Source organism: Moschus berezovskii, chromosome 27 (assembly GCF_049115385.1).
Source record: "Moschus berezovskii isolate FMDL1 chromosome 27, NW_MosBer_1.0, whole genome shotgun sequence".
NCBI classification, from domain to species: Eukaryota; Metazoa; Chordata; class Mammalia; order Artiodactyla; family Moschidae; genus Moschus; species Moschus berezovskii.
Genome location: NC_142486.1, coordinates 6,497,783 through 6,521,813, shown reverse-complemented (window position 1 = coordinate 6,521,813; position 24,031 = coordinate 6,497,783). Strand labels below are relative to the sequence as shown.

Genomic DNA, 24,031 nt, shown 5'->3' with positions numbered 1-24,031 from the left:
GCCTGGCCTGGTGATGTCATGCCCCGAGCGGACCCTCGTGACGAAAGTCCGAGGTCACCCGTCAGGGAACCGGCGCGAACCCACCCGCGGGGGTTCCGGAAGTTTCCACTGCGGCGGCGGCGGAATGCCGCCTCGCCCCGCAGCCTCTTCGCGTGCCACCACATTGGCCTGCCTTGTCGGGCGTCCCGGGGTCACCTCTCCCTCCCGAGAGGGGTCGCCTCCCTCTTGAGGGGTCCACTCCCTATCCCGTTCTGATCTGCTGTTCATAGCCTTATTCCCACAGGTGTCACCTTTCCTCCGCTAGTGTTTCCCGGCCCCCTGAGAGGGTCGTCAGCCAAGTTTCCGCGTGCTGGTCCTCCCACGCCACCCCCGCGCTGTCGTGGCCAGGGATGCTCATTTATTTGGCCCCCAGCCCCGACTTGTCCAAGTGTGTCCGTCCGTCCGCGAGTGTCGGTCACTGCGTTTGTCTCCGGCTGTCACTGCGGGAGGCCGTCCGCACGTGTCTGTCTCCGCGGGCTTCTGTCCGTCTGCCTGTCCCTGTGGGTGTCTGCCCCGCCGCTGAGGCGCTTTCGGTCGTGTCTGTCAGCGCGTGTCTGTCCGTCTGTCGGCGCCTGTCACTGGAGCCCGTCTGGGCCCCGGGGTCTCTGGGTCTGGGCTCGGAGGGAGGGAGAGGAGGGGAGGTGGCAGCCGGGGGAGGCGGGGAGGGGCGGGGGCGGAGACAAGGGGCGGGGGCGGGCGGGGGCGCCGAGCGGCCCGGAGGGGGTGTGTGCGGGGGGCCGGAGGCGGCGGCTGTCAGAGTCGGCTCAGCCTGCGCCGGGGAACATCGGCCGCCTCCAGCTCCCGGCGTGGCCCGGCCCGGCCCGGCCCGGCCGCCTCAGGTGAGTCTCCCGCCCCACCCGGGACCCCACCACTCCCGGCAGCGGTCCATCCCGCGGCCCGGGTACGGCGAGCTCCCCGAGGGACCCAGGCCCCCAAACGGGACGCCCCCCGCGCCCCAGGGCCTGCCCAGCGACGCCCCCCGCCGCCCCACACTCATCCTTAACTCTTCCCTCGCCGCCGCCGCATACTTACGGTTGCCCGCGCGGGAGCAGGCAGCCCGCAGGGCCCGCCGCCGCCTCTGCTCCCGGGTTCCTGTGGGGACCCCCGACCGCCGCTGCCCCCGCTCTCCCAAATCGGGAGCCCCCCGGAAGACGCCCCCAGCTTGGGGGCGGAATCTGAGCTGCGCAGGTTCCTGGAGCGCGGCTGGGTCCTCCGGGATCCCGCGACCCCAGTGCCCCTGCGCAGCGCCAGCCGAAGCCCCCTCCCAGACGCAGACGTCCCCCTCCCGCGGGGACTCCGTCTCTATTTTGGGGATAGGGGAGGCTTAGCGGAAGCCCCGAGTTATAATTAGCCCCACTCGGGTTTCCTAGTTAATCTCCATCACCACCACCCAGCTCAGGACGGCGAGGGCTGGGTGAGGGGTGACCGGCGGGAGAGGGGGGGAGTTCCGACCCGGGGAATTTTGATCCCTTGGCTGGAGATGCCGGAACCGCAGCAGCTGCTGCCCCAAAATAGAGCCCCTGCCCCTGCAGCCGGGGATCTCCGGAGCTTCGAGAATACAGGCGTCCCAGCTCGCCCTTCAGAGCCCTCGGCAATGCTCGCGAGCCCCCAGACCCTCGCCCCAAGTTCCCGGCTCCTGGACTCGGGGCGGGGAGCGCCGTCCTTTTCTCGGTCTCTACTGCCCCCCGCCGGCGGCAGCGTGCACCGCAGCATCGGATGGATGGAGGACTTAAGACCTGGGGGGCCAGGGCTGGCGAGCCTGTTGTCTGAAGCTAGGCGAGAGGGGTGCGCAGTAGACGGGCACCCGCCGGTACCAGTGCGCTGTGTCAGACAGTGGATGAGGCGGGGCTGGGTGGAGCAGGGTATGGAGTAGGCAGGATTTGGGGTACCCCGGGGCCTGTGACTCCCACACCGTGAATGCCCAACCCATACCCCTCCAGGGCCCGGCCCTGGCCAACTGCAGGAGAGGCTGCGCCTTCACGCCACCTCAAGTTCCCCCATCGGGCGCCTCCCGTCAGTGAGGGCCCCGCCCCTGTCGGTGGCCCGCCGCCTCTAGTTGTGGTGCCTCCACTGGGCCCAAGGCGCTCCACTGGGGGAAGGAGGTGAGGGCAGTGGGTTCTGCCTTGCAGGGGAGGAGGGTATTGCTGGGCAGGTCTGTCTCTGTTCCCTGCATTTGTGTGTGTGTGTGTGTGCACGCGTGCGTGTGCCTGATCTCTGTCCCCTCTAGCTTCTATGTCCTTGTCTCTGTCTGTCTTCCTCCCTCCCTCCACTCTCTCCTCCTCTCTGCCAAACTGCCCCACCTCCTCTGCAGCTCAGTGATAACCCCTGGGCAAGAGTGTTACCTAATCATCTCCTCTCTCCTGGCATCCTTGAGCCTTCACCCTCTGCCTTTCTTTCTCCCAGCAGACGCCTGCCTGCCCTGGCAGCCATGAGGCCCCCGTGGTGTCCCCTGCACACGCCCTCCCTGGCTTCCCCGCTCCTTCTCTTCCTCTTCCTTCTGGGAGGAGGGGCAGAGGCTGAGGGCCCGGAGGACCCAGAGCTGCTGGTGATGGTGCGTGGGGGCCGGCTGCGGGGCCTCCGCCTAATGGCCCCCAGGGGCCCTGTCTCTGCTTTTCTGGGCATCCCCTTCGCAGAGCCACCTGTGGGCCCCCGTCGCTTTCTGCCGCCGGAGCCCAAGCGGCCCTGGCCAGGGGTGCTGAATGCCACAGCCTTCCAACGCGTCTGCTACCAGTACGTGGACACCTTGTACCCTGGCTTTGAGGGCACCGAGATGTGGAACCCCAACCGGGAGCTGAGCGAGGACTGCCTCTACCTCAACGTGTGGACACCATACCCCCGGCCTTCATCCCCCACCCCTGTCCTCGTCTGGATCTACGGGGGTGGCTTCTACAGCGGGGCCTCCTCCCTGGACGTGTACGATGGCCGCTTCCTGACCCAGGCCGAGGGGACTGTGCTGGTGTCCATGAACTACCGGGTGGGCGCCTTTGGCTTCTTGGCCCTGCCGGGGAGCCGGGAGGCCCCAGGCAATGTGGGGCTACTGGATCAGAGGCTGGCACTGCAGTGGGTGCAGGAGAATGTGGCAGCCTTCGGGGGGGACCCAACATCAGTGACTCTGTTTGGGGAAAGTGCAGGTGCAGCCTCCGTGGGCATGCACCTGCTGTCCCCACCCAGCCGGGGCCTGTTCCACAGGGCCGTGCTGCAGAGCGGGGCACCCAATGGGCCCTGGGCCACGGTGGGCGTAGGAGAGGCCCGCCGCAGGGCCACGCTGCTGGCCCGCCTCGTGGGCTGTCCCCCGGGTGGGGCTGGTGGCAATGACACAGAGCTGGTGGCCTGCCTGCGGACACGGCCAGCTCAGGACCTGGTGGACCACGAGTGGCACGTGCTGCCTCAGGAAAGCGTCTTCCGCTTCTCCTTCGTGCCTGTGGTGGATGGAGACTTCCTCAGTGACACACCCGAGGCCCTCATCGATGCTGGCGACTTCCACGGCCTGCAGGTGACTAGTGGCTAGAGAGGTGGAGCTGGTTGGTTCAACTAGGCCTGTCCTCCCACCCGCCCCTCCCCCTGGGGACCCAGGCCTGAGGGTGCCTCCAGACCCACTTCCAGAGCCCTGGGCTTCTGGGCCCCATGGCCCCCTCCTCTTCCCTAAGGGCTCCATCCCAGGGTGGTCAGAGGGACAGAGAGGAAAGGAAATGTGGGTATATTTTTCTTTCTCTCTTTCCCTTCCCCAATCTCAAACTCTCTTCCTCCCTGGTTCTGGGTCTATAACTCTTCGTCTCTCTGGCTCTTTGTCCATCTGTTTCTGTCTGCCTGTCTGTCTGTGCTTCCCCTGCCCCCCGCATCCCTCCATCCTGTCCCCCCAGGTGCTGGTGGGTGTGGTGAAGGATGAGGGCTCCTATTTTCTGGTTTATGGGGCCCCAGGCTTCAGCAAAGACAACGAGTCTCTCATCAGCCGGGCCCAGTTCCTGGCTGGGGTGCGGGTCGGGGTCCCCCAGGCAAGTGACCTGGCTGCCGAGGCTGTGGTCCTGCATTACACAGACTGGCTGCACCCTGAGGACCCAGCACGCCTGAGGGAGGCCTTGAGTGACGTGGTGGGCGACCACAATGTCGTGTGCCCCGTGGCCCAGCTGGCTGGGCGACTGGCCGCTCAGGGCGCTCGCGTCTATGCCTACATCTTTGAACACCGTGCATCCACGCTCTCCTGGCCCCTCTGGATGGGGGTGCCACACGGCTACGAGATCGAGTTCATCTTCGGGCTCCCCCTGGAACCCTCACTCAACTACACCGTCGAGGAGAGAACCTTTGCCCAGCGACTGATGAGATACTGGGCCAACTTTGCCCGCACAGGGTCAGTGGTGCTGAGGGAAGGAGGGCCTCCAGGAGCCAGGGATAAACAGAGAGGGAGATAAGCTGACACAGAAACAAAGAGCCAAAGAGAGAGGGCAAGTTCACAAAGGAAAGGAGACAAAGAGGCAGAGAGAGACTGATAAAGGAGACCCCGAGAGAAGGGAAGGAGGAAGGCAAGGTCCTGGTGATACAAGGACAGAGCGGAGGGGTGAGGGAGTCACCGTAGCAGACAGGAGCATGTAGAACCGTAGAACCGGACCAGCTGGGCCGGTGATGACTTTATTAGCTGTCGAATATCCCCATCACCTGGGTGTCGGCACAAGTAATGATGCTCCTAGAGCTGTGACTGGGCCTGGCCATAGAGAAAGGGCTCAGTAAACCATAGCAATTGTTTAAATGGGAGAAACAAAGATGAAGCAGAAATAATTGAGGGTAAAGAAGAGGAACAACGGGGAGTTCCCTGATGGTCCAGTGGTTAAGACCTCCGGCTTCCACAGCAGAGGGTGTGGAACTACTGTATGCAGAGTGTGGCCAAAAAAACCCAAAGAACAAGAATAGGAACAACAGAAGAGAGGGCAGGAGGGAGGGAAAGAGCCCAGAAGACAGAGCATATTGGAAAAGAGAAAGCATTAATGAGGTGGCGGGAGGGAGGGGATGGGCTCTCCCCGGAGCCTAAGAGGGCAGGGCAGGGGTCAGGAAGCAGGCTGCCCCCTCCTACTCCCCATCTCCATTCCCCAGCCCCCAGGGGCTGAGCCTCCCCTTTCCTTCCGCAGAGACCCCAATGACCCACGGGACCCCAAAGCCCCACAGTGGCCACCGTACACGGCGGGAGCGCAGCAGTACGTAAGCCTGAATCTGCGGCCGCTAGAGGTGCGGCGAGGGCTGCGAGCCCAGGCCTGCGCTTTCTGGAATCGCTTCCTGCCCAAACTGCTCAGCGCCACCGGTACGCCGGGGCCTGCGGGCAGGGGCGGGGCGGAGCGGGGGGGGGCGGGGGGCGTAAAGGGGCGTGGAGAAAGAGAGAGAGGGGCTGGGAGCCGGCCGGGTGTAACCCCTCTCTTCTCCCCCCAGCCTCGGAGGCCCCCTGCACCTGCTCAGGCCCCGCCCACGGGGAGGCGGCCCCGAGGCCCACGCCCGGCCTCCCCCTGCCCCTCCTTCTCCTCCTCTTTCTCTTCCTCTCCCGGCTCCTGCGGCTGTGACCACGGCCTGTCCCCGCTCAGGCCTCAGGGCCCCCCACCCCCTCCTCTAAGAGTGGTCGGATCGTGGGGAAGGGCCTCATTCAGGGATCTCAGACCCAGCGCCCCCTCCCTCCTCAAACCGAGAAACTGAAACTAGACAGGGAATGGCGGGAGGGGCGGGGGGGGCGGTACACCGGCGACCCATCTCAGGGACCCACACACCGTCATTGTTTAAATGGAAATGAAAAAGCCAATTTTTTTTTTTTTTTATAAAATTATTCTCTGGAGCCTGAGCTCGGTGTTGGGGGGTGAGGGAGGCCCTGGGGCTAGATAGCACCCCCTAGTGGAGCTATAAACGCCAACCATTTCTGTCTCTTCTCTTTTCCCCACCAACCCACGGACCTCCTCCTCTGATCCCTTCGGTCCTCCTGTCTTCCGGTCATCTTCTTCCTCTCCCTCCTGCTTACCGCCATCCTTCTCTGGCTCCGCCTCTACCCTCGCCCGCCCTCTGGTCTTGTCTTTCGCATATTCTCCTGATCCTCTTTCCACCACCCGACGTGGTCGCCTGCATTCTCCGTGTCCTCTCTGAACTCACGCTACCCCCTCTCCAATCCCCGCATGTTCGTTCCCGTTCTTCCCCATGTCCTCTCCCCCCCACTTGCCGGGCACTCTGGCCGCAGACACGCTGGACGAGGCGGAGCGCCAGTGGAAGGCCGAGTTCCATCGCTGGAGCTCCTACATGGTGCACTGGAAGAACCAGTTTGACCATTACAGCAAGCAGGATCGCTGCTCAGACCTGTGACCCAGGCGGGACCCCCACATCCCCTGCCCTGCCCGCTCCGCCTGGCCCCTCAGCTGTATATACTATTTATTTATGGGCTGGGCTATTACACGGAGGATACCTAGACCCTGCCCACCCACCCCCGACTTTCCCCTGGGGCTCCCGGCCCTCTGCATGCCTCGGGCCGAGCCCCCTCCCCTGCGGTGCCTTCGCCCTCTGGGCTGCCAATAAACTGTTAACAGCCACGGGAGTGTGCGCGACTGGGGAGCCGGGGTCCGGGCAGAATGCTCCAACCACTGGGGCGGAGTGAATAAAGGGGTGGGTGCTAAAGTCGGAGCGGGGAGAGGATGCTGGGCACAGCGTAGTCTTCCCCGTCGCAGCCGGTAGGGCCCGCCCGCGGGTAGGAGCTCGCGCCTGCGCAGTGAGGCCGGCCGGCGCGGGCGAGGCGGTGCATTGTGGGAGACCCGAGGACCTACTTGGTCCTCACCGCCGCGATCGCGCCATGCGCTGCTACCAGGGGCCGGACGAGCGATCCCGGGGCCCTTGCGCCGGTGCTGCCTGCGGTCAGCACTAGACTCGGGGCGGAGGAGGAGTGCTGGAACCTGGTGTTCGCGCTGCGCTGCCTGGAGGACGCACCTGCCTGGCCCGACAACCGCCGCTCCCGCCCACCGCCCTGGAGCTGCTGAAGGACGTCCACTTGGGCCTGGCCCTGCCCAACCGCTGCCCCACCCGCCTGGCCCTCCTCTCGGGCCACTACCTCTACTACCACTATGGCTGCGACGGAGTGGACGACCGCGGCTGGGGATGTGGCTACCGCACCCTGCAGACGCTGTTCTCGTGGCCAGAGGGCCGGCCCGTGGGCGTACCCGAACTGGGTGCAGTGCAGGCGGCCCTGGAGGACATGGGCGACAAGCCACCCGGGTTCCGGGGCTCTCAGAGCTGGATCGGCTGTGTAGAAGCCAGCCTCTGCCTGGACCACTTCGGGGGGCCCCAAGGGCGGCTGTGTCACATTCCCCGTGGAGCAGGGCTTCAGGGGGAACTGGAGAGGCTGTACTCCCACTTCGCGGGGGGCGGGGGGCCTGTAATGGTTGGCGGGGATGCAGATGCCCAGTCCAAGGCCTTGCTGGGAGTATGCCTGGGCCCAGGCACCGAAGCCTATGTCCTGGTGTTGGACCCTCACTGCTGGGGTGCTCCGAAGGACCCCAGTGAACTACAGGCTGCTGGTTGGGTGGGCTGGCAAGAGGTAAGCACAGCCTTTGACCCCCACTCCTTCTACAACCTGTGCATGACCAGCTGTAACTCCGAAGAGCAGAACCATGCCCTGGACTGAGGCTAAGTTCCCAGCACTGAGCAGCCTCTAGCGCTGTACACATTCATCCACCCTCATCTCAAAGGCAGAGGCTGCCTAATGTCAGAACCCCAGGATGTCCCAGCAAAGCCTGGGACCTTTATTGTCAATAAATGGGCAAGACCCAGCTAACCACAGCCCCTGCAATTTTGGAGAATTCGGGGAGGTCTATATTGTACTATATATATATATATATATTCTGCCTGCAATGCGAGAGACCCAGGTTCGATCCCTAGGTCAGGAAGGTCCCCTGGAGAAGAGCATGGCAAGCCACTGCAGTATTCTTGCCTGGAGAACTGGGGTCACAAAGAGTCAAACACAACTGAGCAATGAACACCTCATATATACTAAGCCAAGAGTCACCACGCAAGTGCTTTTACTGGCAGTAGGGCTGAACGTACAAAAACTTCTCAGGGCTGGGTAAGACAAGGCAGCCACAAGTTCAGATGATGCCAGGAGTGAGGAAAAGTAGGTGAGTCAGAAGAAGTCCACATCATCTGGGGCATCCAGGTCACGGTACTCCACAATGGCCCGTGGGTCTCCACGGACCATCCTGTGCGGTCGCAAAGAGTTCAGGTGGGGTTAGAGCTGAGGGTCTCTGAAAGGGAGTTTGCAGAGGGCCAAGAAAATGTAACCATCTTAGCCCATTCTCACCTGTTTCGAGGTTTCCCAGGGTAACCTCCCTGGCCCCGGAAGGCATCATAGTTCCCTCGGCCAGCACCATAGGGAGCATGGGGGTATGGGGGTCCTCCGGTGGGGACTGCAGGGCGAACAGCACCAGCTAGGAGAAAGACCAGTACAGAGTTGACACACTGTGACCTCAACTATACCCTAAGTTTTCTTTCTCCCAGAGCCAGTTAAAGTCCTTCAACTCCCTCTTACACTTACCTCCATAGCCCAAGATGGGGGGCCTGGGCTGACCATAGGGCATCAGGCCCTGGGGAGTCTGGTGTGGGTAGGGAAGTCCCGGGGTCAGACCTGGGGGGAGTACAACAAGGACAGGAACATGAATTACTGCGGGGGGGGGGGGGCGGGGGAGAGAACTCGCTTTTAGTAATATGGCCTGAGAGTGGGGTAGAAACTTAGGTCTCACCAGTTAGAACCAGGAGTCTGAACAGTCAAGGGACAGGGAATGGGTCAGACCCTCACGGATCGTATCTTACTCTGGGCAGGGCCTGGTGGCTGAGCCGGCTTGATCTCGGGCAGAGCGGGGCGCTTGGCATCAGTGAGAAAGTTGTTAAAAAAGGCTACCTCCTTCTTCACTTCCTCTATCTTTTCTGCGTGCTTATTGAAGATATGTTTACGTACAAACTCGGGGCCCTGGGTGAAGAGAAGAGGGGATCAGGGCAGACTGAACAGTGTGGGCTCCCCCACTGCCCAGACCCAAGCTTCAAGGACAGTCCTCCCCTCCCCAATCCCAGCGAGCACTTCCTCCCCAGGCTTGAGGAGGCTTCCTGGCTCAACCCTCTCTTCCCACTGTCCTAACAACACAACTCTGTCATCACAGACCTTGAATTTCTTGCCACTGAGAGGGCATAACCACTTATCCTTGCCCAGTTCCTGGGTGTTGGAAGTCACAAACTTTTCCACTTCCTGTTCAGGGTCTTTGCGACCCATCTTCTGGGCCTCTTCCTCTGAGAGAGATTCTCGCACACTCAGCAGTGGAGTCAGTTTCTCCTCAAATGTCTTCTGCCACTCTAGGACTGTGGTTGGGATACAGACAGGAGCAGGTTGGAGAAGGGAGCCAGAGCACTACTACCAGGGCAGAACCAAGGCCAGAGGCAGCTGAGAGCAAGAGAAACCAGGATGGGGGGCGGGGAACTCACCTTCCCCATGACTGATGCGGTTGGGTGGCATGGGCCCTCGAACGTGAATGATGCCACAACGGTTGGGCATTTCATCCTCATTGGGGTACTCGCACGTGTTATAATAATCCAGGGAATGCACGATGCGCAAATAGAGAAGGAGTTTGTCCAAAACCTAAGAAAAATGAGAAGCAGTGAGTTCATGACTCCTGCCCCTTTACTGCCCGAGCCAGGCTCTCCCATGCCCCATGCTCCACTCCCACTGGCACCTTGATCAGCTTCTCATCCCGCTCCACGTTGATCTCTGCAGGGTTCCCTTCCTTGGGAGGCTCCTCGGGAGGGGCCCCCCCACTGCTCCCCAGCAGCTCCTCCTCCTCAGCGCTCACCTCCTCAATCAGGTAGTCAGTGATATTCTTCAAGATCGGGTTCTGCGAGGGCAGACTCTAGAAGGGTGAGAGGTGACGTGAGAGAGGCAGACAAAACACAGGGCAGCCTAGGGACCTTCGCATTGGAAACGGCAAAGTGGGGCAGAGAGGAGCTCAGGACTCAGCTGGTCTGCTACCTCTCCCTTATTATATCTAATATAGTATATTTATAATAAATAATATTACATTTACGTGTCTGTTCTGCCTTAGCCCATAAATAATCACTAACGTCAATCTGTTTCACTGGAGCTGAAGATGCTGCCCAGGAGAAGGGCAAAGACGTGGGTGCGTACAAGGGGTCAGTGCTACAGATCAGGTAAGGCCAGAGGTGCCCACAGCTGACAAGGTGGTAAAAACCTCCCCGAGTCGTCACTGACCGCTGGCAGGGCAGGAGTCCCGGGCTCCGGGGCCCAGAGCTGGGTCCTGTCGTCCAGTGTGTGGACCAGCTTGGCTGCCAGCTTGATGTCGTTGCGCACGATCTGCTTGTGCTGGGTGATACCATTGATGTTGCGGACGCGACGAGTCAGGTCTCTGTTCACGCCAGGGCTCAGCTCACACTCCCGGAGCTGGAGGGAACCGAAAGCTCACCAACACTCGCCCGAGAAAAGCCACTAAAAGACTGGCCCAACTGAGCACGCTAGTGATCAGACTGAGCCCCCTGAGGACAGGAACTAGGATCTCTTGTTCACTCCAAACAGTCTCAGGGCCACACCCAGAGACAACTGCACGCAGTCCATGCGAGCAGACAGCATGCATGAAGTACGGACTGGATGGATGAAGCCGTCAATGAACAAAGGAACGAGACTGCGGAGCACGCAAGGCCCTACTTTCTCCTCCTCAACAGCCCCACTCCCAGCACTCACTCGGATATTCTGCAGGTTCCAACAGATCTCCTTAATGTTCACACTGCGGTCAAAGGTCACCCAACCACGGCGGAAAAACCTGAACAAGAAAATGCCCACATAATCCTGGGATGGAGGTGATGTTGGCCACTCATCTTCCCCAAACCTTTTCCTCAAGGTATCCAGGGTCACACCTCCCCGCCGTCCTTACCTCCTCTCCGGCTGGGGCTCCGATAACGCCACACGCATAAAGCCTGGATATCGTTTACAAAGCTGGAAAAGCAAAGAAACAGAAACCCTACCTAGTGATTCAACAATTTCCTTCTTCCTCCAATCCCTATGTCCTTAGAACCCTGGGGAACTGCCTTTTCATCTATCCTTGGAGGAGGAAAAAAAACAATACAAGGGCTTAAGAATAGCAGCAATTGAAAGCAAATGCTGCAGTCAGGGCTGGCCTCTTTGAAGGCCATGGGCCCAGAGGAAAGGGACCTCCCTGTTAGCGAAATAGGGATGTATGTACATCAGAAGCAGTGCCATGTCCTCTTCTCCCTGCCGTCCCCACCCAAAGCCTGGATGTCATCCCTGCCCCACTCACAGAAATGATCTCAGCCCGGGAAATGTTGGGCGCGATGTTGCGCATGAAGAGAGAGCATGTTTTATGCAGGGGTCGGGGTTTGCATTCCAGTCCAGGGGCGTCCTTAGGCTTCTCCCTCTCTTCTTCCTTGGGCTTCTCCTTTTCCTTGAGTGTTTCATCTATGCAGGGAGCAGTGGGAGTTGGCAAACATTGATTGTTGGGTGAGGGGAGGAGAGGTTGGTAAGCCTCCCCCAGCCAGTCTCTCCCAAAAGGCCCCCTCTTTATCAATTTCACCCACCTCTCGCCTCCACACCAGCCCCCCACCCTCCCCAGCACCGTCAGTAGGAAGAGACTGAAAATAAAACCTACCAGCCTCCTCCTTCTCCTCCTCGGCCTGGCCACTCTCAGACTCTGACTCCGACTCGGACACACTGCCTTCGTCAAAGCTGTCATCGCCACTGTGCTTCCTGTTCCGCTTCTTGCTGCTCTGTGAGACCCACAGCAAAGGGGAGTCAGGTACCAGGACCCAGCCCCGACTGCAACCTTATCCAAGCGAGAAGCTACCTTTTTGGCTTCTTTCTCAGAGTCTTCCTTCTTCTCTTCTTTGTCCCCATCGCCTTCAGATTTCTTAGCTTTGTCATCACTGGAACTGTCATTTTCAGCCTATAGGTAGAGACAAATCACCAGGAACATCTCTCTCCTTCAGCCTTTTTCAGAGGGCTCTGCCCACCCTCCAGCAGCTCAGCCCACAAGTTCGCCTCTCGCCCACCCCCTGAAGAGGCCCCATTTCCCACCCCCCAGGCCTCACAGACAGCGCCAGAAGCCCCAGCACTGAGACCTGTTTGCCATCTTCTTTCTTGTCGTCCTTTTCATTGGCCTTGCGCTCTCCATCACCCAGGCCTGGTCCAACCCGGCCTTCCTCTTTCTTGCTGGGCTCCCCAGGCTTTCCTGCCTGTTCCTCCTCCTCCTCCTGCTCCAGGATCCGCAGATCATTCTCTGTACCTCCTTCCATCTTAATCACAGCTACCAACACAGGGAGCAGAGGTCACAATCCAAGGGTCCTGGCCTTCTGGCTTTCTATCAGCTTTCATCTTCAGCCAAGACCCTGGTCACCAGACAAGTCCACCCCTCCCAATCCACACACCTGCATCCAGCATCTTGACAATGGCGTCAGCTTTGTCTATGTCCAGCAGAAGATTATCAAACCAGCCACTCTCCATGAGGGACAGGAACACCCTCAGTCGGTTTTGCAGGGCCCCTCGGGCCTCCTGCCGACGCTTCCCCACCTCATCTGGGTGGTACTTAGACCGAAACCTGAGAAAGGAGCGGGGAGGGAAGAGCCAAACAGTCACTGGGGGCCAGAGCCAGGACATGGGGAGGGGCCCGGGAAAGCCAGGGCACAGCCCCCATCCTCTCACACCCATAGAAGGCCGTAAAAGCTGAGATCGGGGGAGGGGGTGCACCTGAACCACCCACCCCCCCGGAAGGAACCAGAGGTTATGCTCTGAGAAGATCTGGGGGCAAGCCAGGGACTCAGAGCTCTGGATTTGGAAAGAGTATGACTACAGGGGGCATCAGGGCTGGAAGCAGACTGACTGCCCAAAGTGTCTGGGAAACACAAAGTTTAAGGAGTGTAGTTTCCCACAGTTTCCCAGAGTAACTAACACTAAAGAAACAGTAGGTCCCAAAGAACCTCCCTCTCCTTGCCAACCCCAGACTAAAATCATTAAAAGGACTGCTCCCACCAGCTCCCTCCATCCCTTGGTGGAAGACAGGGAAACCTGAAATCACCAGAAAGGAAAAGCCACAAAAGGCAGAACACCTTTCTCCCCCCTAGGGAAGATAAGCAGCTGGTGAAGGGACAAGGAGAGACCAAGGGAGAAACTGAAGTGCCCTTATAACCTCAGGCACTGCCCACAGGGGTCAAGAGAGGACAGGGACAGAGGGTTAGGTTAGAGCATGAAAAAGAAAACACTTAAAATAGGACCCTGGGCAGGAGGGGTGGGAAGGACAGAAGAAATTAGGATATGCAAAGAAGAAAGGGCAAAGTGTGAGAAAGTCCCAGAACAAAAGGAGAAAAACTAAAGACCAAACGAAAAGTAGGAAAAAACAAAAACCCAGGGGAAAGAAGTGTTAGACAGGAGCAAGAACGGGGGCAGAGAAAGAATGACAGGTTTATGAGCGAGTAAGACACAGACATGGGTTAAGAAGAAAGAGGAGACAGAGACAGAACAGAACCACAAGTTGAGCAGAGAGGAAGGGAAAGCCGCAGGCGTCACCTCCAGGATCTTTACCTTGGCTGCTTGGTCAAACAGAGCTCAAGATTTAACTAGCCGCGCCCAGGGCCCATGCTGGCTGGTGGGCCACCGGCTGGCTCCTGGCTGGGGCGCCCGGCCCGGGTGCCCCACCCCCGCGGGACTCCGCGGTGGGGGCCCTGACTGACTAGCTGCCTGAGCAATCACATTCAGCTAAACCGCTGCATTGTGCACAACGGTGCCCTGCCTGTCTGCCTGGCCCGGGCAGCGCGGTCAGCCCAGGGGGCTCATGTATGGGCTGGGTATGGTGGGGGTGGAGGTGGGTTTGCTCCGAGCTCCGTCGATGAGCGGGTGTAGTTCCCAGTTCTGGCTCTTTTCAAGGAGGAGGAGCAGAAAGAGGATGAGGAGGAGGAGGAGCAGGAAGGGGGGAAAAGATGGTTGATTAAAATTAAAACATCCACAAAAGGAAAAAAAATCAAAATTCTTTTTCTGTCAAACGATCCTGAGAGCTTTGCTTTTCTTGTCTGGATTCACTCGTTGCTTTTGGGAGAATGCCACCGCCACACAGGGTCCCAGCGATCAGGGATGGCGGTGACCCCGAACGGCAAGGGAAAGGCGGTGTGTCTGCCGCCCCAGAGGAAAAGGTGGCTCTGGCCAGCTGCCTGGAGGTGGCTCACTCACCGAGGATGGCGGGGAAGGGAGATGGGGGGGCTGTGGCGGACGTGGAGGTGAGGAGACCCATCAGCCAGGGCTGGCACACTCCCCTCCCCCACCCCCAGAAGTGCTGGATTGGGGGAGACGGGGAGAGGACAGGGCTGCAGGCTCCGCTGGCAGGGCCAGGGGAAACATGCCAGGGACAGGACGGCAGGCGAGGAGGGGCACTCACCACTCCTCATCCTTGTGAGCCAGGAAGAAGTCCTGCATCTGCTGCCTCCGGAAGTCCAGCTTGTAGTCGTTGTAGCGCTTGACCGCCTCGGTCTCATCCACAGCGTCGTCCAGGGACAGGAGGAATTCCTTGAAAGTCTTCATCACGGGGGGCGGCACGCCCAAGTCGATCTCTGCTATGCTGCCCAGCCTGCAGGGGCGGGGGACGCATCAGTCAGGAAGTCTTGGATGTGGAGGAAGAGGGTGGGGGAATGGGGGGGCCAAGGCAGCCAGCTGCCCTCTCCCTTTACCCACCAAGACCATCACCCAAGGCACCAACGGCTGCCACCACCCACTGGCGCTCTTATGTGCCCAACCTAATTCTCCTGGCTTCAGCCACCCCAATCCATCCCCAAGTGTGGACCCCCCTTCTCCCGGGCCCCCCCAGAAGCGCAGGTCTCACCTGGCCTGGATAGGCAGAACAGGGTGCTGCACGATGTGGACGTCTGGGTGGCCCCAGGGCTGAGGGGGGCCGTAAGCTGGGCCCCCACCCCCCCCAGCATAGGGCATCTCATAGCCACTGTGGTATGGGTCAGAGCTGTGCTCATCCCTGAGGGTGGGGGACACAAAAGTCAGGCGGAGAAGGCAAGCATCTCTCCAGAGGACAGAGGACGGGACCGAGGGAGGGGTGCACGTGGACTGCGGTCTCTCCCACAAGGGCTTAAGGGAACCAAAAGAGATGACTTGAGGGGAACTCTGAGCAAAGGAAATGACTGAGAAAGTTCTCAGCGGAAGTGAGGGAGGAGAGCTGAGGCCCGCAGAGAAGACAGAGAGACCGCCGCCATCTCACCAGTCTCGCCGCATGCGCTTCTGCGGGGGGCTGAGCTCGTGCCGGGGAGGGGAAAAGCGCTCTCGCCGGTTCCGATCATAGTCACGATACTCGCCCCGACTGCGGCGCTCCCGGCCACGGTCCCACTCTCTGGAGGTAGAAGAAGTGGCAGTAAACACGACGACACAGCTGGGTATCCCAAGATCACAGTCCTGGATGGGCTCTTTCTATCCTATCCGACTTGTTGTTCAGTCGCTAAGTCGTGTCCAACTCTTTGCAACCTCACGCACTGCAGCACGCCGTGCCCCTCTGCCCTTCACTATCTCTTGGTTTGCTCAAATCCAGGCCCACTGAGTCGATGATGCTCTCTAATCTTCTCACCCTCTGCTGCCCCTTCTACTTTGGCCTTGAATCTTTCCCAGCATTAGGGTCTTTTCCAATGAGTAGGCTCTTTGCATCAGGTAGCTGAAGGACTAGATCTGAGACACCCAGACTAAAAGCTGGAAACTATTCCAAAATAACACTCTAAGCGGAAAGACTTGTCCACTTCCATCACTGCAGCCACTACTCACAAACTGATGGCTCGTCAACTCTTCCTCCAGCTTGGCCTTTTTTGAACTCCAGACCAACATTACCAACCCCTATTACCGACACCTCCAATTCAACGTGACCAGAATCAAACCTGTTATTTCCATCACTATGGGCCCAAACTTGCCGCCCCCCTGCCCTCAGAGTTTCCCACTTTCAGCTGCACCAACATATTGCCCCGCATCCAGTTATCAAGGTTCACTCTCCCCACTAACTTGTTATCAGCTTATTAATTCTCTGCCTCAAACCCAACAAAGGCTGTCCTTTTCCCTGCCATTCCCATAAACTCAGCCCAGGTCCATATGCCCTGGTCCTGGCCACTTCTCCTTTTAAGTGTAGCCTTGGTTTGTATTCCCTACCTCTGGTGTCTCCCATTCCTCCTCTCCAAGGTCAAAGGGCTCTTTCTCAAACACAAATGCAAACATGTCATGCCCTTGCTTAAATTCAACACTTCGGTTCCTGGTGACCATTCCAGACTCTCTACCAATCACCAGTGAACCCCATCTCCATCTTAATGAAAGAAAATCCTCTGCGATAACTCAGTAGTCCAGTCTTGGTACCTCCTTACACTCTTAATAATTAAAGAGCTTTTACTTATGTGAGTTATATTTATCAACATTTAACTGTATTCAAAATTAGAAAAAAAATACTATTAACTTTTAAGTTACACAGTAATACAAATTATATATTTGTACAAGAAATGGCTATTTTCCAAAAAAAAAAAAAAAAAACCCATGAAAAAAGTTGCACTGTTTTTTTTTTATTTACAAATTTTTTCAAGGTCTGGTTAATTTTAAAGGAAACAACTGGATTCTCATGGTATATGCTTCTCCATTCAACCTGTTAAGATATGTTGTTTGGTTGGAAAATGTGAAGATCTGGCCTCACAGTGATACGTACTTCAAAAAGGGAGTACTTTAATAACCTTTTCAGATTATTGGGGATATTCTGTTTGTTTGGTTTGGCTGTGCCATGCAGCTTTTGAGATCTTAGTTCCCCAATCAGAAATCCAACCTGGGCTCTCGGCAATGCAGCCCAGAGTCACCAACCACTGACTGCCAGGGAATTCCCTATTCACTGTTTTTGACACTCCCCCAAATTTGGTAAGAGATAGTATCTTAAAGGCTAGTTGCAATGTTGAATCTGAAACCAAATCAATGAATATTTTGTACTCTGCTACATTAAAATTCATTGTTCTACTTTGCTCTTTTATGGACCTTGGCACATCTCATTACATAGTATTGAAATATAATCATTTAGTATCACTACCTCAGTTCAGTTCAAGTCGCTCAGTCGTGTCCGACTCTCTGCGACCCCATGAATCACAGCACGCCAGGCCTCCCTGTCCATCACCAGCTCCTGGGGTTCACTCAAACTCATGTCCAGCGAGTCGGTGATGCCATCCAGCCATCTCATTCTGTCGTCCCAGTCTCCTCCCGCCCCCAATCCCTCCCAGTATCAGACTCTTTTCCAGTGAGTCAACTCGTCGCATGAGGTGGCCAAAGTATTGGAGTTTCAGCTTTAGCATCAGTCCTTCCAATGAACACCCAGGATTGATCTCCTCTAGAATGGACTGGTTGGATCTCCTTGCAGTCCAAGGGACTCTCAAGAGTCTTCTCCAGCACCACAGTTCAAAAGCATCAATTCTTCGGCAATCAGCTTTCTTTCTTCAAAGTCCAACTCACATCCATACACGGGAAAAACCACAGCCTTGACTAAACAGGTTGGCAAAGTAATGTCTCTGCTTTTTAATATACTATCAAGGTTGGTCATAACTTTCCTTCCAAGGAGTAAGCGTCTTTTAATTTCCTGGCTGCAATCAGCATCTGCAGTGATTTTGGAGCCCAAAAAAATAAAGTCTGACACTGTTTCCACTGTTTCCCCATCTATTTCCCATGAAGTGATGGGACCAGATGCCATGATCTTAGTTTTCTGAATGTTGAGCTTCAAGCCAACCTTTTCACTCTCCTCTTTCACTTTCATCAAGAGGCTTTTGAGTTCCTCTTCACTTTCTGCCATAAGGGTGGTGTCATCTGCATATCTGAGGTTATTGATATTTCTCCCAGCAATCTTGATTCCAGCTTGTGCTTCTTCCAGCCCAGTGTTCCTCATGATGTACTCTGCATATCAGTTAAATAAGCAAGGTGACAATATACAACCTTGACGCACTCCCTTTCCTATTTGCAACCAGTCTGTTGTTCCATGTCCAGTTCTAACTGTTGCTCCCTGACCTGCATACAGGTTTCTCAAGAGGCAGGTCAGGTTGCCTAGTATTCCCATCTCTTTCAGAATGTTGCAGTTTATTGTAATCCACACAGTCAAAGGCTTTGGTATAGTCAATGAAGCAGAAATAGATGTTTTTCTGAAACTCTCTTGCTTTCTCCATGATCCAGCGGATGTTGGCAATTTGATCTCTGGTGCCTCTGCCTTTTCTAAAACCTGCTTGAACATCTGAAAGTTCACGGTTCACATATTGCTGAAGCCTGGCTTGGAGAATTTTGAGCATGACTTTACTAGCGTGTGAGATGAGTGCAATTGTGCGGTAGTTTGAGCATTCTTTGGCATTGCCTTTCTTTGGGATTGGAATGAAGACTGACCTTTTCCAGTCCTGTGGCCACTGCTGAGTTTTCCAAATTTGCTGGCATATTGAGTGCAGCACTTTCACAGCATCATCTTTCAGGATTTGAAATAGCTCAACTGGAATTCCATCACCTCCACTAGCTTTGTTCGTAGTGACGCTCTCTAAGGCCCACTTGACTTCACATTCCAAGATGTCTGGCTCTAGGTCAGTGATCACGCCATTGTGATTATCTTGGTCATGAAGACCTTTTTTGTACAGTTCTTCTGTGTATTCTTGCCACCTCTTCTTAATATCTTCTGCTTCTGTTAGGTCCATACCACTTCTGTCCTTTATCAAGCCTATCACTACCTATCTCACCATAAAAGTCTTTAAAGCAATGGGAAGCTGACAAATTGACATTGGTAGACAAAAGTTTTCCAGAATTTTAGTTTTCACTGGAAAGTTCCACTTTCTTATTGGCAACAAAACTGACAATTTTCCCTAAAGTAACAAGTGGTTAGACAACAGCACCAACTCAATGGATATGAATTTGAGCACACTCCGGGAGACAGTGAGGGACAGAGAAGCCTGGTATACTGCAGTCCATGGGGTCAGAGTCAGAAATGACCTAGTGACTAAACAACAAGAGTAGCAAGTTCTCTTAGCTTTTATTCCCAAGAAAATGTCTACCAAAAACCCAAATATGAATAAGCGCTGTTTGACAGCCGTCCATTCAAGTAAAAAACAAAAACAGCATCTCACAGGTTGGGGAGGGGGGGTCAGTGTTGTTAATTCAGCTCGCAACAAAATCCCACAAAGGCTCCTCCTCGAGATAACCACTATACTACAGGCATGCAGGTTTAGTCGCCGAGTCGTGTCTGATTCTTTTCCACCCCATGGACTGTATCCCACCCGATTCCTCTGTCCATGGGATTTTCCAGATAAGAATCCTGGAGTGGGTTGCCATTTCCTACTCCAGGGGAACTTCCCAACCCAGGGATCAAACCCCGTCCTTGCAGGCAATTCTTTACCACTGCGCCACCTGGGAAGCCCAGGGGATACTATATGCAGAAGTGCTTTATAAATACTTTCTATTCATCACACGTATTAAAAACTGTATTAAGAAGAATTAACTTAATGAAGTTTAAAATTGTTATTGCTTCATCAGTGACAGTACATGAAACTTTTTACTAAAAACTGGTGCTGCTGCTTTGATTTGTGCCAGGGCACCAGCGGTTTCACTCACCACTGTTAAAGCACCAACTGTCAATGCAATGAGAGAAGCGATACTACCTTAGTGTCGCTATAAAAAGTTGCAAGCTAATAACAAATACTTGGAAGGGTGTAGAGAAAGGGGAACCTCCCCCCTACACTGCTAGCAGGAATGTAACCTGTCTGCAGCCACCACGGAAAACAGGATGGAGGTTCCTCAAAAGACTGATATTACACCTGCCATATGATCTAGCAATCCTGCTTAGTCACCCAGTCGTGTTCAACTCTTTGCAAACCCACAGACTGCAGCCCACCAGGCTCCTCTGTCCATGGGGATTCTCCAAGCAAGAATACTGGACTGGGTTGCCATGCCCTCCTCCAAGGATCTTCCCAACCCAGATCTCCCACATTACAAGCGGATTCTTTACCGTCTGAGCCACCAGAGAAGGCCTACTACTGGGCATCACTCAGACAAAACTGTAACTCAAAAAGATAAATGCAACCCTATGTTCACAGCAGCACTATTTACAGTAGCCAAGACATGGAAACAATCTAAATGACCACCTACAGACGGATGGATAAACCGACATGGTGTATAGTATTCACAAAGAAATACCACTTAGCCATAGAAAGGAATGAAATAATGCCATTGCAGCAACATGGATGGACCTAGAGATTACCATAGTAGGTGAAGTAACTCAGAAAGACAAATACTATATGATATCACTTACATATTGAATCTAAAATATAACATAAATGAACATATCTATGAAACAGAAACATACTCATAGACAGAGGACAGACTTGTGGTTGCCAAGGCGGGAGAGGAATGGAGTGGGAGTTTGGCATTAGCAAGTGCAAGCTATTATATATAGAACTGGTAAGCGACAAGTTTTACTGTATAGCACAGGAAACTATTTAGTACTCTGTGATAAACCATAATGAAAAACAATTTTTAAAAAAGAACAAAAAATTTTAAAAGATAAGAAACAGTTGTAGGCTCACAGACCTCTGAGGGATTTTGAGAACGACTACTCTAAAAAAACTAGAACCTATGTTCTTTTCTGTGAACTACATTATGTCCCCAACTCCAAGCTGTACACCCCATCTGTGTCTGAGGAATTCCCACTAATCTTTCCAAACCTTGCTAAGTGTCCCCTTCCTGTCACCCTCCCCTACATCATCTCCACATCTCACCTCCCTCAGATCTGTTCCCTCAACATTTCACATCTTCTTCATCATGACCTCTCATAGATAAATATATTCATTTACAGCATACAGCCAAGGCCATTTTGCCCCACACTCCAAGCCCCTGACTGTCAACTCTTTAAAGACAACTATCCCTTGGCCATCTTCAGAATTCAGAAGAATGCCTTTGATTGTCTTCTGACTTTTATTTTTTTACACCTTTATTTGCATTAATTTTTTGTGGCATTTATTCCTGTGCCATAAGTTTTTGTTTCTTCAGTTTCTTCTGGGATATCTTTTTCTTCTGGGCAGCCTCCTCTTCTGGTTTAGAAACAAGCTGTTCTTTTTCAGGAAGGATCACCTCAGCGTGGCAAGGACAGCTCATGTACAGGTTGATCCAACCATGAGCTCTGTAAGTCCTGCACAGCATCCTGGGGGCTTTGTTCACCTGGATGTGTTCAATGACGACAGAATCTACATCTAAGCCCGCAAGTTCAGCATCACTCTCTGCATTTTTGAGCATATACAGTAAAAATTCAGCACTCTTTCTGGGCCACCAACCCTGTGTCCAGCCTCACTGCTTGGCCTGGGCACACCTACCAACTCCACCGTTACGGTGGAATGGCACACATCGCTTCTTTAAAGTGACATCCTTCGGATACTTGATGGCTTTTCAGATACGCATACCCTTAACTGCCTGGGCAGTTTCATGAGCGTTCTTAAAGTGAACACGAAGATATGAACCTTTTGATCTGCATGATTTTGTGGGGTTTTCTGGGTCAAGTGAATAGCACACCATTTTTAGAGGTCACCCCAGGCTGCTTACCAAAAAAGCATCTTCTGACTTTCTTAGAAAAATACTAAAGAAAACAAGGTGCCGCAGACAGTCTCCACAGTGAAGAGATACATTGAGTGAAACACTGAACAGTTTACTGAACTTCTTTTTCAAGATGACACTAAATGAATAAACGCTACCGCAATAAGCCATCTCAAACTTTTTTCCTCATAACCTGTTCCCAAATCAAGTCTGTGATATCAACTCACTGACCTGATACTTGTGAAGTTCCTTAGATAAAAATCTTCAATTCCTTTAAATAGCAACTATTTAACGGAAAAACCTCAACTCTAATCTACTCCAGAAAACTAATCACTAGCTATGTCAAACCTAATCAATTAATCCCATCCATGGATCAGGGATGGCATCACCAACTCAAAGAGTTTGAGCAATCTTCAGGAGCTGGTGATGGACACGGAAGCCTGTTATGCTGCAGTCCATGGGGTCGCAAAGAGTCAGACCCTACTGAGCAACTGAACTGAACTGATGACTGTTCAAATAACTCTGATTCCAGGCTACACTATTACAAGAAATTTAATCATATCCTGATAGAGAACTAGTCTGATAACCTTTCTAATCAAGCCAACTCTGTCTTATTGCTTTTTGTGAGTCAACTTTCCAGGAGTATGATTTACAAACAATAGAATGCACACACAAACACTGCTTTTTCCTACTCAAACTCTTACCTCAGTTGCTCTAATCTTCCGGACATTTCAAACATTAAGCCATAGAGCAATGAAGTCGAACCACATGAAACAGTCAAGAACGAGCGATTTCATATGGCTCGACCTAATAAAGTTTTAAGAAAAATGCAATGAAACTTGAATGCCCGACAATAAAACAGGGAGATGAAATTAAGAAAAAAACTGTGTCTTACCGGTCATTCCAATCATCCCCTCGACGTCTTTCATCTCTCTCCCGGGAACGGTCGTAGTCGCTGCGCTCTCGTCTAAACTTGTCCCTGCGCCTTCGATCATACTCGTCATCACTGTCACCCATGGCGCTGGCTGAGGGGGCCTGGAATCCGGAGAGGGATAATCTGGGCGTTCAACAATGACGGCAGGAGCAGAGGACCCCACCCTAACCCCCCTTTGCAGCAGCATGCCCGCCTCCCTCCACAAAGGCCAGCCCTCCGCCGACCCCGCCATCATAAGGCCTCGGCCCCTGCGGCTGGAGGCCTCCGACTCTCCAGTCGCCCCCAGCGGCCTCCCCGCCCACCCGCAGCCCCTCTCCCTGCTTCCCGCCCCAGCCCGGCTCTTCCCGCTCCAGGCCCCTCCCCTACCTGGAAACGGTCGCGGCCGTTAGTCTCGCGGTCCAGCCAGCAGGTTCTCTGGGAGATCTGGGCCCGCCCCTTGCCTCGGGCGCGCGACGGGGACTGCGAGGAGGGTGAGAGGGAAACTAGGGGCTCTTTGCGACCGGGCCGAATAAACGCGAAGAAACCGGGACAGCCGAGAATGGACGGTCGGCGCGCGCAGCTCGAAGTGCGCCTGCGTCTCCCGCAGAACAGCGCCCGGAACCCCAAACTGCACCCAGCAGGGCCTGATGGAGAACGAACTCGGAGAGGGAAAGGCGGGGAGCACCGGGGGCTGATGGGAAGGGGCGGGCACCCAGAAGTCTCGCGCGTTCTGCGGAACGAGAACTGTGCGGGCGAGAGGAGCTACGGAAGCCGGGCGGGACCAAGCCTCGGGAGGGCGCTAGACCACCCCCCTCCCGCCTCTGGCCGTGAGGGAGCGCTTCCTCCCGCCGAGGTCGAAGGTCACCCTTCCCCGGATGTATCCGGAGTCTAAACCGGTTGGCATTCCGCTGCTTTTCCCCTATGTTTAATTACGGAGCCCCCCGACTTCATCAGGAATGGTTCTCCCCTCTCTTTGCGCAGGGCAGAGGTTTAGGGACTCTTCCGTTTTCGCGGATACAGCAACCATTTTAAAGCATTTCCCACCATTTTGTGATCCCACCAGAGAACCAGCCGTTATTGGTAGTCAGTATGCGCTACCTGCAAAACCCATTGTTCCTGCTCTTCTTCCACAAAGGTACCCCATCTTTAAGTAAAAAGTGTTAGACCCCAAAACAGCACCTTGATGAGATCGGTTATAGGTTGTGATCCTGACCGCCAAGCAGAATCTGGGCTGCCCCAGATTAAATGCACCCCCACCCCAGGGATAACAAAAAAGTCCTTGTTTAGTGAGTTGAATGTGAAGACTTTAGGAAATGCTGCCTTTCTTGCACATACTGTAGCCTTGTTCCCAGGGCTTGTGGGGGGGTTGGGAGGGGGGAGTGTCTTTACAGAAACTATTTTTAAAAGAGTGTACAATGGAGTTGCAAAAAACTGGCCCTGGACTAGGAAGACCCTTCCAATCTTGGTTCTGC

At 54.9% G+C, this 24,031-nt stretch overlaps 3 protein-coding genes across 9 annotated transcripts; 2 read left to right on the top strand and 1 right to left on the bottom strand.

Annotated features, from left to right (window-relative positions):
• Positions 1-744: 744 nt before the first annotated feature.
• On the top strand, positions 745-6,704 carry ACHE (acetylcholinesterase (Yt blood group)). 6 transcript variants are annotated; one of them, XM_055410145.2, is made up of 6 exons: positions 745-878; positions 1,980-2,141; positions 2,443-3,532; positions 3,900-4,384; positions 5,157-5,326; positions 5,452-6,702. In XM_055410145.2, the coding sequence occupies exons 3-6, from the start codon at positions 2,468-2,470 to the stop codon at positions 5,577-5,579; spliced, it is 1,848 nt and encodes a 615-aa protein (XP_055266120.1). In that variant the 5' UTR covers positions 745-878; positions 1,980-2,141; positions 2,443-2,467; the 3' UTR covers positions 5,580-6,702. The 6 variants fall into 6 exon arrangements, with proteins under 6 accessions (XP_055266120.1, XP_088689401.1, XP_088689402.1 ...); XM_088833275.1 differs by having other exon boundaries at positions 774-2,141; positions 5,452-6,704; XM_088833276.1 differs by having other exon boundaries at positions 774-2,141; positions 2,446-3,532.
• Positions 6,705-6,968: 264 nt separating this feature from the next.
• Positions 6,969-7,917, top strand: UFSP1 (UFM1 specific peptidase 1). The gene has a single exon (XM_055410148.2). It carries the CDS (start codon positions 7,241-7,243, stop codon positions 7,667-7,669), a length of 429 nt encoding a protein of 142 aa, XP_055266123.2. The 5' UTR covers positions 6,969-7,240; the 3' UTR covers positions 7,670-7,917.
• Positions 7,918-8,040: 123 nt separating this feature from the next.
• On the bottom strand, positions 8,041-23,245 carry SRRT (serrate, RNA effector molecule). Of its 2 annotated transcripts, none has more exons than XM_055410140.2 (20): positions 22,947-23,245; positions 22,542-22,681; positions 15,303-15,431; positions 14,916-15,062; positions 14,475-14,663; positions 12,478-12,647; positions 12,172-12,356; positions 11,898-11,996; positions 11,703-11,820; positions 11,355-11,512; positions 10,971-11,032; positions 10,781-10,859; positions 10,295-10,483; positions 9,762-9,935; positions 9,514-9,667; positions 9,197-9,390; positions 8,851-9,007; positions 8,576-8,665; positions 8,342-8,468; positions 8,041-8,240 (listed from the first exon to the last, which is right to left on the bottom strand). In XM_055410140.2, the coding sequence occupies exons 2-20, from the start codon at positions 22,661-22,663 to the stop codon at positions 8,165-8,167; spliced, it is 2,619 nt and encodes an 872-aa protein (XP_055266115.1). In that variant the 5' UTR covers positions 22,664-22,681; positions 22,947-23,245; the 3' UTR covers positions 8,041-8,164. The 2 variants fall into 2 exon arrangements, with proteins under 2 accessions (XP_055266115.1, XP_055266114.1); XM_055410139.2 differs by having other exon boundaries at positions 8,576-8,677; positions 22,947-23,244.
• Positions 23,246-24,031: the final 786 nt, after the last annotated feature.

Excerpts from the sequence above, each read along its gene's own strand:
- ACHE (XM_088833275.1), top strand. The coding sequence starts at position 1,957 with ATGCCCAACCCATACCCCTCCAGGGCCCGGCCCTGGCCAACTGCAGGA. Across the intron at positions 4,385-5,156 it reads GCCAACTTTGCCCGCACAGG|AGACCCCAATGACCCACGGG; the intron begins GTCAGTGGTGCT and ends TTCCTTCCGCAG. Across the intron at positions 5,327-5,451 it reads CAAACTGCTCAGCGCCACCG|CCTCGGAGGCCCCCTGCACC; the intron begins GTACGCCGGGGC and ends TTCTCCCCCCAG.
- UFSP1 (XM_055410148.2), top strand. The coding sequence starts at position 7,241 with ATGGGCGACAAGCCACCCGGGTTCCGGGGCTCTCAGAGCTGGATCGGC.
- SRRT (XM_055410139.2), bottom strand. The coding sequence starts at position 22,663 with ATGGGTGACAGTGATGACGAGTATGATCGAAGGCGCAGGGACAAGTTT. Across the intron at positions 11,513-11,702 it reads GGAGGAGAAGGAGGAGGCTG|ATGAAACACTCAAGGAAAAG; the intron begins GTAGGTTTTATT and ends CTCCCTGCATAG. Across the intron at positions 9,668-9,761 it reads GGGATGAGAAGCTGATCAAG|GTTTTGGACAAACTCCTTCT; the intron begins GTGCCAGTGGGA and ends CATTTTTCTTAG.